This window comes from Mugil cephalus, chromosome 15, assembly GCF_022458985.1.
Source record: "Mugil cephalus isolate CIBA_MC_2020 chromosome 15, CIBA_Mcephalus_1.1, whole genome shotgun sequence".
Taxonomy (NCBI): Eukaryota; Metazoa; Chordata; class Actinopteri; order Mugiliformes; family Mugilidae; genus Mugil; species Mugil cephalus.
Window position 1 is genome coordinate 12,567,534 of NC_061784.1, and position 18,106 is coordinate 12,585,639.

The 18,106-nt window shown below is 39.0% G+C and overlaps 1 protein-coding gene across 2 annotated transcripts; it reads right to left on the bottom strand.

Annotated features, from left to right (window-relative positions):
- Window positions 1-3,773: 3,773 nt before the first annotated feature.
- Window positions 3,774-13,561, bottom strand: LOC125021454 (von Willebrand factor A domain-containing protein 7-like). 2 transcript variants are annotated; one of them, XM_047607535.1, is made up of 17 exons: window positions 13,521-13,561; window positions 13,159-13,221; window positions 9,846-10,030; window positions 9,429-9,701; window positions 8,735-8,828; window positions 8,159-8,284; window positions 7,792-7,978; window positions 7,529-7,698; window positions 7,214-7,326; window positions 7,014-7,130; window positions 6,572-6,781; window positions 6,351-6,483; window positions 6,105-6,254; window positions 5,844-5,936; window positions 5,483-5,757; window positions 5,093-5,386; window positions 3,774-5,015 (listed from the first exon to the last, which is right to left on the bottom strand). In XM_047607535.1, the coding sequence occupies exons 3-17, from the start codon at window positions 10,017-10,019 to the stop codon at window positions 4,590-4,592; spliced, it is 2,835 nt and encodes a 944-aa protein (XP_047463491.1). In that variant the 5' UTR covers window positions 10,020-10,030; window positions 13,159-13,221; window positions 13,521-13,561; the 3' UTR covers window positions 3,774-4,589. The 2 variants fall into 2 exon arrangements, with proteins under 2 accessions (XP_047463491.1, XP_047463492.1); XM_047607536.1 differs by lacking the exon at window positions 13,521-13,561 and adding an exon at window positions 11,340-11,512 and having other exon boundaries at window positions 9,846-10,034.
- Window positions 13,562-18,106: the final 4,545 nt, after the last annotated feature.

Consider the following 18,106-nt stretch of genomic DNA (forward strand, 5'->3'; position numbering starts at 1 on the left):
GACAGACCGGGAGTTTTGATGTGAATAGGGTTAACCACTGTTGAACAAGTCCTTGATCAAAAAGTGTGTGGTTCCAGCCATGCGCAAAGCCTTTTCCAGGTCACGTAACCCGACCAATTAAATATTAAAATCAAATTCAGTCCTGTGGCCCTGTTTTTCCATTTCGTATTTTTCATCTGAGTCTCAAATTTAAATATGAAAAACCAGGCATTTTTTTTTATGTGTGTGTGCGTTAGATTAAAAAAATGAAAAACAAAATAATCCATCACCTTTTCATTTTTTGATTTTTGATTGACAATTGAAAATAGAAAGAACGAATGATACACGGATTTACACGGACCAACATGTTGTTGTATGAAGGTAGGTAGTCACCAGCAGTGACGGCTATTGTAGTCTTGAACAAACCTGTTCATCAGTGGTGAGTGTCATTTTTCTGTTCATCTTTGAGTGATTTGTTTACTCTGTATTTGACACTTTGACAGTCTCAGAGGTTGCAACAGGTTCTTGTCAAACATTCCTTCTAGCACACATAAGGCACATAACAAGTGTATGTATATTATACTGTTACTATATTAAACCCCAAACGCCTCATCTCATTTCATCTCATCTGCTACCGGTTATCCCCACTAGAGTCGCGGGGGTCGCTGGAGCCTGTCCCGGGCGAGAGGCAGGGTACACCCTGGTAAGGTCGCCAGCCTATCGCAGGGCTTAAATCCCAAAAATCCAATTTAAAAAAAAATAAATAAAAAAAAAAATGCTAACAGTTGTGGCCAATTCACAGTGACATAAAATTGAACTCTAATTAATTTTTAAGTGGACGGGCTATTAACATCACAGAAATTCCAACATTTCCATCACAAATTAAAATAATATATCAAATATAAATCATCAATTTCAAAAGCATAAAACATATTATAACTGCCTCTACCTTATGTCTTGATGTTGTCCGGTGCACACTGCTTCTGTTGTGTGAACAGTTTCCTGAAGTTCATCATCTGGGGTGGAGTCTTTCTCTAGCTATGCTAGAGTTAGTTAGTTAGTTATTTATGATAACTAACTAACTGTAGCTACGGTCTAACTGACTGAGTTTTTTCAGCTTATGACATGTGACACATTGATATTTTTGTTTCGCTAAACAAGAGTGTTACAGAGCATTTTGTTTCCACAGGCCTCTCCTGAAAATTTAGTTTCCTTTGAATGAGATTTACAGTCCAGAAAATGTGTCATGCATTCTCATATCACTTTCACACTGAATTTTGTTGTCACAGAATTTTCTTACTCCAGTCGCCTTGGTGGGCTTCCAGGCTGCCAGCAGTCCCAGATCTGACCTCTTTGGAGGTCCAACTCTGCCATATTTAAAAATAAATGAATAGCTAAAAAATAGCTACAGATATATGCCATAAATATACCAATAAATGTATGCCATTAATTATATTTATTTATTAATTTATTGAGGCGCACTTCAACATGCACAGCAAAATGTAATGCAGATGAGGGGACTGTCCACACTGGCTGAACTTTTCACCTATTGTTTGATCGGCAAGCACATGCCTTGCTTTTCGCAGCCCATCAGTTTGAATTGAAATGGCGCAGCAACAGCAGGAGCTAACGCTGGCGACTAGGTGGCCTCAGACCAGGAGATTGCTGCAGAGGGTTGACACTCAAACTTAAAGACCTATTATGGACTATTAACGTTGATTGTCACAACTGTGTGAACGTTGGGATTCTTGCAGTCTGCTGATTTGGTCAGATCTGTCAAAGGACATTTGTTTTGTTTAAAAAGAGGGTGAGCAACAAATGATGAAATTCATAAGACATAAGAAGATTCATAAGATGCTCATTTCACAGGGCACAGAAGTGCATCTGTTCCAGGTTCAGAGTACTCACCTATTTTTTTTTTTGTAAGAAGCGACATGTAGATTATAAATGTTAAATGATTCTATTCATAGGATCTGGAGCCCTTTAAACTCTTACACACAATAATTTACAGCTTACATAACTTACAGTCAGTGACGGTTCAGGGCGTGAGTCTTTAGCAGGCGGATTGGAATTGGTCCATAGCCAAAGAGTGGTGACATACAGCTGTCTCTGCAGGTTCTGATTACATTTGTGAATGAATGCAGTTTTTTATCTTTGTCAAATGTGCATTGTGCATTAAACTGCAGTTGAGTAAATAAGTTATTAAAGTCTAGTCCGGAAGACAATACACATGTGAGTGAGACAGGGTGAGAGAAAGGGTGTGCTGGTGTTCAAACTGTCGGTTAGATAACAAGCGAGTGTAATTGCTGGTAAAAGGAAATTCAGCACTCTAATTGCTCATTCCAGTACATGAAATAGCCACACACTGCAACATACTCTTATGTCCACTGCCCCTGCTTGAGCACCCCTTAAAAAGGGGTTGGCACACCTACACTGTCTTCAAAATACATCTCAAAAATGTTCAGGGTTAAAGTATGATAGACCCCCATGCTTGGTAATCGTTCTCCCCTAGTTTCTTTTCCGGTATTAGCATTAGGGCGTTCTTTAAAGTACAATTAACAATGTCTGTGTTTTTTGTTGCTTCACTTGATGATTGAGTTTAACCTTGCATAACGAAGCTTTTCAGCTGAATTTCAGCTGATACATCTAAAACGTTGTGGGTTTTCCTTACGTGGTTCCTTATGCAGTTTAGGCATGCAGCAGCAGGTATATTCACAGATTTTGCAATAAAGATGTGGAAAATATTTTACAGATTTAACAGAGGGTAACCTAATGTTTCTTGTGTGAGAATGACGTCAACCCTAAATTATCTAAGCAGAAAATATAAAGGATTTATGTGAGTATTTAAGGTTCCCAATATATATATATATATATATTGTAATATTGGGTTGTTAAATGTTTATGTATGACTGAAGGTCTAGTTATGAGACTGTTAAGCTTAGATATAAGACAAGACAAGATGTTCCTTTGATATGGTTGTTGGTGCCAGATGGGCTGGTCTGAGTACTTCAGAAACTCCAGTGAGCAGTAGTTGTGTGGCTGAAAATGCCCTGTTGATGTGAGAAGTCAGAGGAGAATGGGCAGACTGGTTGGAGATGACAGAAAGAAACGACAGTAACTCAAATAATCACTCGTTACAACCAAGGAATGCAGAATACCATCTCTGAACGCACAACATGTCCAACCTTGAAAAAGATGGGCTACAGCAGCAGAAGACCACATCAGGTGTCACTCCTGTCAGCTAAGAACAGGAAACTGAGGCTACAGTTCACACAGGTTCACCAAAACTGGACAGTAGAAGATTGGAAAAACATTGCCTGGTCTGACGAGTCTTAATTTCAGAATTTGGTGTAAACAACATGAAAGCATGGATCCATCCTGCCTTGTATCTGTTGCTTCCTTGTGAATCAACTGGATTTTGGGGGGGAAATGGTTTTCACCTGTTGCTGTGGCCCTAAAACTGACTACACTAAGCTCATTGGTATTTGGACTTACGCTCATTATGGGTTTTCTTTCCTGTTTGTATTCTGCAGAACCTCGCACATACGCACCTATTTAGTGCGGTTTATTGTCATCCCATCCAATCCCATGCCTGTAACTCACCCATGCCTGTATCTGTTCAGTAAACTGCCTAAACTGAATTACAATCTCCTGTTATTGTGTCCTGACTGACACCCCGTCAGTCAGAAGCTTAAACCCGCAAAGAACCAACCCTACACAGTCTTCCTTTACCACAGTCTTACCAACACTACTACTGCACTTTCTTAATATTTAACCCCCCAAAAACACAAAACTTGTTTTAATTTTTTATTTTAATATCATTACTTTTGATGTTCAGTATTAATTTCCAAAAACTATTCTCAGAATCATTCATGTAATAAGCAAGCCTTGGATGCATTAAGCATGTTACATCAAATAAAATGAAATTATGTAATTAACTATTCCGCGGTCTATTAGCACTGAATTTATGACGGGCTGTATGATGAACTGAGGTCTAACAGTTTAAATTACATGTTGACATAGTCAGCGTCCTCATAGTTACACATGTAAACCCAATTAAGCTATTTAATACAATTTTACACCATTTTCATGTACAATCATATCACATATAGTTTACACAGATTTTAAGATCACAACAAAATTAATCACATAGTTTAACACCTGAAGAGTGCAGAGTGAGATTAAAAAATAACAATAATAAATTACATTCTGGCCTTTCTTTGCAAATCATTTTCCATAGTCCTGGTTAATTCTTGGCGACCCTCTTCTTGGTTTATTATTTAAAGACCTTGCGCATTTTGAGAGTGGCTTTACAAACTATTTTCTTTCATCATTTATTTCAGGGCTGTAAGTTACATGTGAATGAAAGTCTTCATTCATTCATAGACTTGGGGGACACAGACTTTGGATACTGTGTGTATTTGATTTTTTCTAACAGCAAAGAAAAATATATTCTTACATTTTTATTCCTTAGTCCACCTATATGTGCACTGTGTGCATTGTCTGTGATGCTGAATGTCTCTGCTGCTGTTTGCAATGAGAATTTTGGGATGAGATGAATCTTAAATGTTTAAATATAACTGTGCACACAGACTTCAACTTGCAAACACTCAGTGTATCCAGAGGAACCCTAGGATTGTGATGCTAATGCAAAGAAGAAAAGACTGAACAGCTCTGGTAGACAAAGATACAACTCCTGCTGTTGCTGGATCCTGAGGGCTACTAGTGGTCACAGCCTGTGAGCGGACCGTGTAGAAACAGGAGCCTATGTTACCCACCCCATCCACAACCAGCAGCTCCACGTCAGGAGAACAGCAAGAGGAACGGTAAGACACGAGCGTTATGTTTTCGTTGTCGGCTGCCAGGCTGGTGTTCATGGTCCCGTTGCCTTGTCTGAGGTCTACTCGGCTGACACCTGTCCCTTCAGCCCCATCGTCCACCTGCACAGAGACCTCCCATGCAGCTGAGCTACAGTCTTCAGAGCAGTTGGACTGCAGGCTGAGCAGCTGACATGCTGGCTGAGTGAAATCCGTCACCTATGAGGGGGAGAAAACTAGATTAAGTTAAGTGTGAGCAACATTTTTTGAAAAGTAATTTTCAAATGAGGCATTACCGGTGAGAGAACAGTCAAACGCATCACAACATAGTTGGTGTCTGTTCCTCCAGGAGCCTCGGCCTCAATGGTCAGGGTGACGTCGGTACCAGACAGAGTGTTAGGAGGTGCTGTGATGGTCACTGTACCGTTAGCACTGCTTCCATCCTCCACGGCTAAACTCGAAGGGGAAGTTGAATTAAAACCTTGGTCATTGGTAACTTGAATAGTGAAGTTTCCTCCAGAACCACTAGTTGTCACAGAGAAGGGAACTGAAAGTGGTGTTCCTGGTACCAGCACACTTTCTGAATCTTCCTACAACCAGAAGGGAATAGTCATTCAAAGACAATCGGGGGCAGAGCATAACTTAAAAATATATAATATGAATGTAAGTGGCTGCATTTGACTCACAGCAGTAATAGTGACAGCAGAAGCTCTTATGCTGGTGGTTGATTGTCTCTGAAAGAGGACTGGAGATGCTTTGGAGGTATTGTTGTTCTGCCCCTTCACCAGCACCACAAACTCAACTGACGGTATCCTGTCAAACCGAACTAAGAATTCTCCTCCACCCTGAGCCTCTACGGTGCCATTAACCTGCCCTGAGCCCGATGATTCAACCAGAGTGACCTCTGTAACAGTGGCTGAGTCACTCCCAATTAATATCACCAACAGGCTCCCATTGACACCTCCAAGGAAAAGAAAACAAACACACTCAGATTTTCTTATCTAGTTCAAAGGTGCTTTGGCAGTTCACAAAATGTTATTATCTTACCAGCTGTGGGACGATTGTCTACAACATCTAACCCTCCGAAGGGGCCCTGCGACACCTCCAAAAAGTCAAACAAGAAATCGATTGGACTCTCACCTGCACATACAAAAAGAAAATCAAACAAACTGGAGAAAACAACTTCTGTAGACAAGGCCATGTGGCACTTTCTCTTGGGATGTGGCTGATCAAGCAATTCAACAAAACCGATAATAATAATAATACTAAAACATTATGTAATTCAGTACATATTCACAGATGTCTCACCTACAACCTTCAGAGTGTAGGGATTGGTTGACGTGGTTCTCATTTCCCACAGTCCCACTTGAGACTGTAGCTGCAGAGTCTGGAAGTTTCCCACTGACTGGGATGCAATGATTAGGGGTCCTGTCATGTTACTGCTTTCTTGAGACACACCTTAAAACAAAACCAGAAGTTTAAACTAAACTGAATTAATATTTAACAATTAATTTTCTCTTTAAAGTCTGCAAAAGCTGTAAAAGATGTAATTACCTGAGGGGCTGATGAGGGTGAAGCTGACAGAGCTCCCAGTGATGTAGACTGTGAGGTTTTTTACCGACTCGTCCACTGAGAAAGTGAAACTTTCTTCTTTTCCTGAGCTCCTGGCTGCTTGCAGGAGGGTCACCTAAGAAATACAGCAAAACTGTGACAAGATTGAAATTTATGAATGCAGAGACATTACTGGTAAGAGCCAGCAGAGCAGTTGTTTATACCAGGGAGGAGCTCGTGGACTCTACTATGATGCTAGTGGCATCCAGTAGCTGACTTTTTGTGACCTCAATAGCCTGGCCACCTGAAGCCTGAGCCAGGTCTCTGTAGAGCTGGGTATCTGAAGCCGCCATCCGACTGTACTGTTGTTGCTGACTGTCCTCAAGCTGCCTTCGCCGACGAAACCCAAAAACATTAGTAATCATGAAGTTCACCTAAAAAAATAGAAGAAAACATCTGAGCCACTTGCTCCCAAACAAAAAGACCTTTGATTTGATGGATAGATTATTACTTTTTATCTGTTTTCTTAAGTCTTTATTATGATTCTAGTAAACAATGTTAAGTAACGTACACATCAATCCCAGGTCCAAAAGATTCCCATCTGTGGTTTTAATGTTGTGGCTGATCGGTGACTGACCGATTTTATGTCGACACACTACTACTCACCACTGACTTGGTCCTCTCTATGAGTGCAATGACTGAACTTTTCAGATATGCATCTTTAGCAGGTGCGTCCGTGAAGACAAAGATCTCAGAATTAGAAGGAGCGGAAGTTAAGGCCAACTATAAAAAAAAAGGAGAGTTGAGTTAATTTACTTTCTTAATATCAAACCTCATTGTCTCCAGTGTCAAAGATAATAGAGCACCTGAAGGCCTGAAAGACTCATTTCTGGTGCATCTCCACCACCGTCCGCTGTCAGTGACTTAATATAATCCTTGAAGATGTTTGGATCTGATGTCTTCATTGGTGGTCCAAAATCTATGATCAAAAAAAGACGCAAGAAAGAAATATTATTATTTACCTTGTTATTTGGGGGCACTATTGCAATTTACCAGAGCACATTCAAATCCAATGATTTGTTTCCATTGTGACAGTTTTGTAGGCAAACACTGAATAACGTTATCACCCATCACTTCACTTCCAAGAAAAAGCTAACCAGACATGATAAGAAATTACATACCAGGATCATTGAACGGTACCAGAATGTAAATTGAGGGCTCATCTTCTGTTCCCACTTTACTGTTGATTATAGAAGAAGTAACGGTCCTCACTGCATCAATGTCATCACCCATGCTTCCTGTTGTGTCAACCACAAAACAAAGAGGTTTTCCTTTGGAGATTCCCATCATCCTGAAGGGTGAAAGTGGAAAAAATAAGCTTTTTTATTCACTTATTCATTCACAGTAAGCATAGTAAATGTAGCTGAATGAATGGGTTTCCTACTGTAGGAAGGGTCCGTCACCAGCAGCCCCTCGAATGTCCTCAAGCAGCTCTGTAGTTGCAGCTATTGCCAGGTTTGCTGCTTCAACGTGGAGATATCCATGGCTGGCGTCGGACGTGTCTTTGTTAATCCCACCTCTGGGCGTAATGTAACTTGTGATATCAACTGCACCACCATGGCTGCATTTTCCTGTTCAACATCAGAATAAAAGGTTTTCACAAATCGAAGACTGAAGTGTTTTATTTTATTTAAATTATTGTATTTATCAGGAAAAAAATCACCAGACTATAACCTATATTTGCCATCACAGATTTTTGTAAGATCATACTCGTTTCAGTAATGAAGGTCACTTAATGTGAGGATGTTTACCTCTGGGTTTGAAAGGGAGGAAACCAAAATATCCTGAGGTGAGTATCTTCTGCTCTAAGACATCCTCCAGGATGTTGTTCCTGCAGTTGTCTCCATCACAGCTGCGACAGGTTGCTCTGCCTTCGGCTGTAGATTAAACACAACGCTACTGTCACTGGACACTGCAGGCAGCAGTACATGCAGCTGATGTGCAAGCAGTAGGAAAAGTGAAAGAGCTTTTAGAATGTACCGATCAGCCATAACATTATGACCGGGAAGTAAAACGTACTAGCTGTCTAAGCATTGTTTTTGACCATGTTCAGCCTTTTACATAACGAGTTCAAGGTGTTGACTTGGCATCCAAATTCCCCGTATCTCAGACAAACCAGTCTGAGCCATGGAGACACCACCTCACAACCTGCAAGACTTAAAGGATCTGCTACCAAATACCACAGCATGGATTCAGAGGTCTTTTTAACAGCCTTATAACGTCCTAAATCCGAGCAAATTTTCCATTGTAGGTTCTTTAATTGCATTTAGTCAAGTCGTCCATTTATTACCTCTTCATTTGCAGTATGGTGTGTATGATCTCTTTACCTGCTATGTTTCCAATGCTGCTGCCTTCTCTGATCAGATTGGAGTTTGGACGTTTGTTTCCCATTTCCACCCAGTTACTGTGACTGTAGAAATCCTTCAGGTTTAAAATGGAAGATGGAAAAAGAAGCTGGTTACGTTTCAACCAAACGAACCAAAACAAAACTATGCTGGGTGCATGTGTTTTCTTTCAGAGGTTAAAGCAGAGATTCTATCTACATGTGAACAGTAGAACAAGGTGCAAGCCCATCACAATCTTTATCACTATGTAGAGTTGAAATGGGAGACATGTTTGCCAAACACTGTAAAGTACACAGAGAAATGTGCAGTAAGGAGAAATGTGTTCCTAGTGTGTTAGCTTGATGACATGGTTCTCGCAACTTAAGGCAGATGCTACCACTTGAACGCCAAACATTTTGTGTACATGTCATAACTACCTGGTCGCAATTTCTATGTAAATGCAAATATTTGATTGTTAAGCAGCATTCACCAGACACTGTGACTCTAACATTGTCAAGTAGAGTGACAATTACTTTCTGAGTGGCCTCCCATGCCACTGACATGTCCCTAAAAATGATATTAGAAATCTGTGCTTTTGACTTCTTGGATTGAAATGTAGTGTACAGTTTTAACAACATCAACATTAATTCAGAATTATATGTCAATAGTAAGTAATATGAACTGTAACGGGAATTACCTGTAGCGAATGTAATATTTGTCCAAGTTTTGTCGTTGCTGCCTCAAAGTTCTCTCGTTTGTTGCTGGCTTTCACAGCTGATAATCCGTCCGTGATGATCTTCCTTCCCTTTTCAAACTCCTCGTTGTCAAAGTGGTGGCGTGAGCTGAAGATGTAACGAATGTCTACCTGCCAGTTCTTTTTTTTGATCAAGCAGATGGTCTGGAGAAAACTCTTGGTTGATTTCGATGCTTCACAAGCAGCTGCAGTAGACTCTGCAGTAAAAGGCTGCGGCTAAACACGCACACGCACACACACACACACACACACACACACACACACACACACACACAGACACACACACAAACACGTTTATATCAGATGGAAATGATATGTATTCTGATCAAATAAAGATGTTTGATTTGGTTTAGCCCTTACAGGAAAAATGAAGTCTTTGCCTTGAGCCCGAGCCAGAGAACGGCAGACCTGAACAGTGGCATTTAAGAGGGCTCTCTCAGTGATCTTCTGATGAGTCAAAGAGCTTCCAAATATACCAAACCCGTGAGCTCCAGTCTGCAGGAGCAGGAGACACAATGCAGCCAACCCAAACATTGTTGCACAGCCTGTCTAAAAAAAAAATAAAAAAAATTATATTTATGACAAGCTGCACAAGGTAAAGTAAACCAGGTTCATAAGGGTCTGTTAATGTTGAAAACAGATTTGCCCAAACTGAATGATCATTGGGATGTGTTTGTATCACTTTACATTCCTGACTTGGTTGAAATAAGTACACTGCTGCAATGCTTTGTAATGTTATAGTTAAATTGTTAAAACTTGTAGCGCAAAGCTTCAGATAACAAAAGTATCAAGTGTTTTAAAAGATGTTTACTGCTAGAGAGACCTCTGACCTATATTCCTCCATGTCCGTGCTCTGTTTACTATCAGCCCAAATGATAAAGCTCAAGTGTTGATATGATTTACACAGGGAAAACTATGTATTATATCACCAAAGTGTAACTTTCATGGTTGTCCACTCATCCCATTGTCGTGACAGCAGAGATGGTATTCTACATTCCTTGGTTGTAACCAGTGGTTATTTGAAATACTGTTGCATTTCTATCATCTCCAACCAGTCTGCCCATTCTCCTCTGACCTTTCACATCAACAAGGCATTTTTGTCCACACAGCTGCAGCTCACTGGATATTTTCTCTTTTTTTTCTGACCATTCTCTGTAAACCCTAGAGATGATTGTGCATGAAAATCCCAGTAAATCAGCGGTTTCTGAAATACTCAGACCAGCCTGTCTGGCACCAACAACCACACCACGTTCAAAGTCACTTAAATCCCCTTTCGTCTTCCTCATTCTGATGCTCGGTTTGAACTTCAGCAACTTGTTTTGATCACCTCTACATGACTAAATGCACTGAATTGCAGCCACGTGATTGGCTGATTAACTGTTTGTGTAAACAAGCGATTGAACAGGTGTGCCTAATAATATGGCCAGTGAGTGTATGAAGGTCATGACCAGCAGTGGAGCAGTGACAACTACTCTAGACTTGCCAAACCTGTTCATCAGTGGCGAGTGTCATTTATCTGTTCATCTTTGAGAGATTTGTTTACACTGCATTTGAAACTGACAGTCTCAGAGGTTGCAACAGGTTCTTGTCCAACATTCCTTCTAGCACACATAAGGCACATAACAAATGTATGTATATTGTTACTATATTAAAAGAACCCCAAACACAATATTTTTGTTGACAGTTGTGGTCAATGCACAGTGACTTAATTTATTTTAATTTAACTCTAATTATTTTTTAAATGGATGGGTTATTAACACAACAAATGTGAGACATTTCCAACACAAATGAAAATAACATATCAAATAGAAATCATCAATTAAAAGGGAAAAAATATCTTGTAACTGCCTCTACCTTAGGTGTTGATGTTGTCCTGCGCACACTGCCTCACTGCTTCTGTTGTGTGAATGTGTGTTTTTTTCTTGTCTATGTACAGTTTCCTGAAGTTCATCATCCGGGGTGGAGTCTTAGGGATGCTCGACCCATTTCACAAGATTTACTTGGTATAATAGCACTGCAGCTATGATCTAATAATACGGCGAGTATACATGTACATGATGTCATATGAACTTCTATAGAAATTTGCACACGAAGATATTTTTGTTTCGCTATACAAGAGTGTTACAGAACATTTAAGATGTCTCCACAAGCCTCTCCTGATTACTAAGTTTCCTCTGAAAGAGATTCGCAGCCCAGACAATGTGTCAGGCATTCATGAGAAAGATTCAAAGTACGTTTGCTTATCTGTCTTGAAAATTCCCCTCAAAAATACCTGAAGTTTGTCATCTGGGGTGGAGTCCCAGCTACGCTCGCCTTATTCCACAAGATTTACTCGCTATGATAGCACTGCAGCCACGTCTAACTGTGGGCAAAAGCTAAAGTGAGTGAGAGAAGTGAAAAGGTACCTTAGACACCTGTCTTGAAAGTACATCTCAAAAATGAGATTATATCATTTTATATCATCTTCAGTAGCTGCAAACTAATCCCTCGACTCCAGTGTACTGCGTCAGGTAACTTATAAAGTTAGAGACATATTGGACATGTATATTTCATGACCAGCATTAGTTTAATCTATTAGTTATTTTTTTTGGATAAAAAAAAAAACAGATACAGATATGTAAAAAAAAAATCTTAAACAACATTTGACAAATAATGTAATAAATGTTTCGAAAGCCTTCAGCACGGTATGATCTAAAAATGTCCTTAAAAATGTCCTAAATAATGAATTGCGAAAGAAAATGTAAAATGTTTATAAGTGAACAACTATTCCATGACTATACGTGTTTAGCTTAATATTTACTCATACTAGGGGTCTTATATTTATCTTATAACTATTAAGAAAATGAATGATAATAATTATGTTGTGACATTGAGAAAAAAAGAAATTGCAAATCAAAAATGAATCATTGAGACGGGCTTTAAGAAAATTACACACATTGACATTTTTGTTTCAACAAAGCTGAGTTTTAGAGAGTGTTCGAGTTGGTATCCACGGCCCTGTCCTGATCATTTAGACTCGGACAATTTGTCTGGCGTTCTGAGAAAGATGCAAAGAATGTTTGGTTATCCGTCCTCACAATACATCTCAGAAATGATCAATGTTTTCCTCTTTGTTCAGTACCTAGATTCAGATCTCTTGGCTACGATGTACCGTGTCAGGTAAATTATAAAGATATGAGGTAGACTTGTTGGACCTGTATTTGATGCATAGCATTAGTTAAAGCAACCACTGACATACTTTCACTAGCCACCTCACATACTTTCAAACAAAGAGACCTAATCAGTGTGAGTCAGGCAGACTAAAACAAATGTTTGAATCTGTGTTCATCTAGTGTTAAACTATTCACTATTAACCTCTGCTATGGAGAAACACATAGACACAGATGAATTTTACTCTTCTTAAATCAGTTTCGCTGGGGGCAATTAATTAGCGGAAGTCAGAGTTTAAAAGCTTTGTGAATATCCTTTTCAATATTGTAGATTTTCACTGATATTCCTCCAGTGTTGTATTAGCCCTCCACACACAACCTGTATCACACACACGACTGACAGCTGAATAAAAAATAATTATCCATGGTATTGCATTTGCACAGAGTAAAGCTGATCCTTGACCTTCCGTTCAATCTTGAGACATATTTTAACATTTTGTTAAAACAAGAAAGCTTGCACCAACCAGTCGTTGTTCTCTTCAGATCCTGTTCGAAGCCCCAGAGGTTGATTTCTGTAAATTTCTGACCTTAACAATAATGGCAGAAAAAAAATAAATTACACACAAAAAATATTAAAACTAATAATAATAATAATAATAATGAATAATAACTTTAGCACAAAAACTACACCACTGTGGTACAATAAAGTCTCCACATCTCTGAAAGTTTTCTGGTCAACTGATGCTGAATTAAATTGTAAAAGACTATTTACATCATGAAAAGTCTGCAGATGTCACTGTGAGGAATAAACTATAAACCTAAACCTAAAAATCTCAATCCTCCCATTCAAATAGCGTATATGTGATTATATATAATTATACTGTACCTTGGGTCTTGATGAGTTCTTGTAATTATTTCTTGTGCCAGCGTCATTTATAATACCCCATGGTGAAGGTGGAGTTAGTGATGTGCTGGACTTGTTTGACCTGTTGCTTTAGTTCTGTCATAAAAATGTTTCTGAGTATGAGATAAATAGACTAGTCCATTGTTCACAGCTTAACAAGCTATAGCTTTCTGTTTGCTTGACAAATGTGATGTTTTTGTTTTCTTGGAGACAGAAAGTGGTCCTCTTTCTTACCTCTGCATGCAACTAAAGTCAGCTCAAAAACCTGCTACAGATAAAAAAAAAAAAAGAGTACATAGTATACGGTCACGGATAAAAGGTTACACAGTCTCAAATATTATCGTGAAAATATTTGTGGAAAAATCTTTTTTGTGTTTCAAAAGGACCGACACAGACAAATACAAATTCTATTTCAATGTCAGTTCTCAACATTGTATCATAGTCAACAAATAACAGAATGTGTTCAAAACTGAACCAACAATGAATAAACTGTCACATCATCAAATTAATATTTAGTACTCCTGCCATTAGCACCCAGTAGAGCTAAATTATTTGGTTTACGCTTTGTAACAGACATTTTGATAATCCACCACAGATTTTCGCTAGGTTCCTTGTTTTAGACATTTTTGTCCTTGTATGACTTTCAAATGTACCGGCTGTATATAGACATGAAGCACAGCAACAGAAAAACGTGTCTTTTAGTAAAAAGCACAGACTTCATTAGTGGATCACTTGTACCAAAATGAGCCATTACTCAAAATATCTTATGTATTGTTGCAGAACCAATCAATTTAGGATTTGTTTAGTATTTTGTCCGCGAGTGTACTAAAACTAATTGCACTTGAAGACCTAAAAGTGATTTTTAATACAATATTTCACAAATGCATGGGTTGTCCGAAAACTTTTTTAGACCACTGTATATTTGTGGGAGACATTGATTCACAAATGTGATCATTGTTGCTTCATTGTTTTTTTTTTTTGTTTGTTTGTTTTGTTTTTTTAAATAAACACATATTTTTTAAATTATTAATGAGGTATGAGGATAAAAGAGAAACCCATGGATACGGTTGTAAAGAATAAATCCTCATAGCAACACACTGTGACTTTAATTTTCACTTCTACTGAAAACAGGTTGTGCAAGAAACCGTTATAAAAAAGCTGACGTCTAATTGTTCTAAAGTATAATGAAAGGAGCAATTTAGGACATCACGTTAAATAAAATACTTTTGCTTTGACCATATAAAGACAGCACAGGATCATTTTAAGACTGATGGGAATAAATAACATGGGGCACAGGTCATGACACGACTCTGACTTAATCTTTCAATCTCACATTACTTCTCTACAAGACGAATTACTCCACCATGGTAACTTTTACAGCTTCCTTACTGAAAGCATCGTGGCTAAATAGCAAACTTTTATTAAGCATCAGTAACATCAGTTAGATACTAAAACAAACGACCCAGCCCAGCACGTAGCCTGTTCGAATTAAAGTGAATCATGACTCATCATCACTGACCTCACGGTCAGTGTTTGGGAAAATATGACTGTGCTTCCTATTTCTGTTCTTCTTCTTGTTCTTCTTCTTGTTTTGAATGAATGAATTGAAATGTATTATTGTATTGGCATACTGGATTCACATGTTAGGAGAGAAAGAATAATAACTAGAAAATTCCCTCTGGAAATTTTTGAAGGGGCTACGGGAGCTAATGCTGGGGAGACCATCTCTGTCAACATGGGAATTAGCACACTTTGCCTACATTTAGCACAGTTAGCTTATGGTTAGCACAGTTAGCTTACAGTGAGCAAAGTTAACCTGCAGTTAGCACACTTAACTCACATTTAGCACAGTTAGCTTACGGTCAGCATAGTTAACCTGTGTGTGAGAGAGTAATGCGCGCTTTTGGTTTAGACCTTTATAAAAATGTGTTTTTTGCGTGCTTTTTTTTTTTTTTTGGCCGTCCCACTCATTTCCAATGGGAAATTTATTGCAGTTTTTTTTTTTGTATTTCGGAAAGAAAAGTAATAGCACACGGATCCCAATCAAGCCGCACGTTTTGATATATAACTGCATCAGATTCCATCTCTTTCTTTATACCCATTTTTTTAAGTAATTTGTCTTTAGCTTTATATATAATTTGTGTAGATTTAAATTCAACTAGATCCATAAATTTCAATGTCTGTGAATTTATTTATATATATACATATATATATATATATATATATACATATATTTGTGTGTGCGTTATAGCTTACATTATCAACTATTCTCATTAAAGTTAAACCTCTAGTGTTGGTGAAATTGTAGCAAGAATACAGTTATACTTTGTGTAGAGTTAAATGTGTTATATATCACTCTCTGAGGACAAAGTTAAAATGAAATATGGGGTGTAGGTGAGTTAACTCTGTAAATGTCAGTTCAACCCATTTAACTCTCTTCATTTCTACTACGTACCTGGATATGACACCTCAGGTGTTAATTTATTAACCCTGCCCATTTATTATACCTGTACCTGGACAGTCATTTTGCATTCTGCAGTTTGTTCTAGTCTATAGAACCACACACATACCTATTCAGTGTGATTTATTGTCATCCCATCCAATCCCATGCCTGTAACTCACCCATGCCTCTATCTGTTCAGTAAACTGCCTAAACTGAATTTCAATCTCCTGTTATTGTGTCCTGACTGAAACCCGCAAAGAACCAACCCTATACAGTCCCCCTTTATCACAGTCTTACCAACACTACTACTGCAGTTTCTTAACATTTAACCCCTCAAAAACTCAAAACTTGTTTTAATTTTTTATTTTAATATCATTACTTTTGAAGTTCAGTATTAATTTCCAAAAACTATTCTCAGAATCATTCATGTAATAAGCAAGCCTTGGATGCATTAACCATTTTATATCAAATAAAATGAAATTATGTAATTAACCAACATTCCGCGGTCTATTAGCACTCACTGAATTTATGACGGGCTGTATGATGAACTGAGGTCTAACAGTTTAAATTACATGTCCTCATAGTTATACATGTAAACCCCTTTAAGCTATTAAAGACAATTTTATACAATTTTCATGTACAATCATATCACATATAAGTCATACTGATTTTAAAATCACATCAATATTAATCACGTAGTTAAACACCTCTCATTTCTTTCATTCAACATCATTTATTGCAGGGCTGTTAGCTACATGTGAATGAAACACTGCCACCTTAGACTACGCATATTTGATTTTTCTAACAACAACAGAAAATATAACTGTGCCCCAGACTTCAACTTGCAAACACTCAGTGTATCCAGAGGAACCCTAGGAATGTGATGCTAATGCAAAGAAGAAAAGACTGAACAGCTCTGGTAGACAAAGATACAACTGCTGCTGCTGTTGGTGCTGCTGTTGTTGCTGCTGTTGTTGCTGCTGTTGTTGCTGCTGTTGTTGCTGCTGTTGTTGGATCCTGAGGACTACTAGTGGTCACAGCCTGTGTGCGGACCGTGTAGAAACAGGAGCCTATGTTACCCACCCCATCCACAACCAGCAGCTCCACGTCAGGAGAACAGCAAGACGAGTGGTAAGACACGAGTGTTATGTTCTCGTTGTCGGCTGCCAGGCTGATGTTCATGGTCCCGTTGCCTTGTCTGAGGTCTACTCGGCTGACACCTGTCCCTTCAGCCCCATCGTCCACCTGCACAGAGACCTCCCATGCAGCTGAGCTACAGTCTTCAGAGCAGTTGGACTGCAGGCTGAGCAGCTGACACGCTGGCTGAGTGAAATCCGTCACCTATGGGGGGGGGGGGGGGGGGACAAGGTTAAGGCCTGAAGTTAAGAGTGAGCAACATTTTTTGAAAAGTAACTTTCAAATGAGGCATTACCGGTGTGAGAACAGTGAAACGTATCACAACATAGTTGGTGTCTGTTCCTCCAGGAGCCTCGGCCTCAATGGTCAGGGTGACGTCGGTACCAGACAGGGTGTTAGGAGGTGCTGTGATGGTCACTGTACCATTGCCACTGCTTCCATCCTCCACGGCTAAACTCGAAGGTGAAGTTGAATCAAAACCTTGGTCATTGGTAACTTGAATAGTGAAGTTTCCTCCAGAACCACTAGTTGTCACAGAGAAGGGAAATGAAAGTGGTGTTCCTGGTACCAGCACACTTTCTGAATCCTCCTACAACCAGAAGGGAATAGTCATTAAAAGACAATCGTGGGCAGAGCATAACTTAAAAATATATAATATGAATGTAAGTGGCTGCATTTGACTTACAGCAGTAATAGTGACAGCAGAAGCTCTTATGCTGGTGGTTGACTGTCTCTGAAAGAGGACTGGAGATGCTTTGGAGGTATCGCTGTTCTGCCCCTTCACCAGCACCACAAACTCAACCGACGGTATCCTGTCAAACCGAACTAAGAATTCTCCTCCACCCTGAGCCTCTACGGTGCCATTAACCTGCCCTGAGCCCGATGATTCAACCAGAGTGACCTCTGTAACAGTGTAAGAGTCACTCCCGAATAATATCACCAACAGGCTCCCATTGACACCTCCAAGGAAAAGAAAACAAACACACTC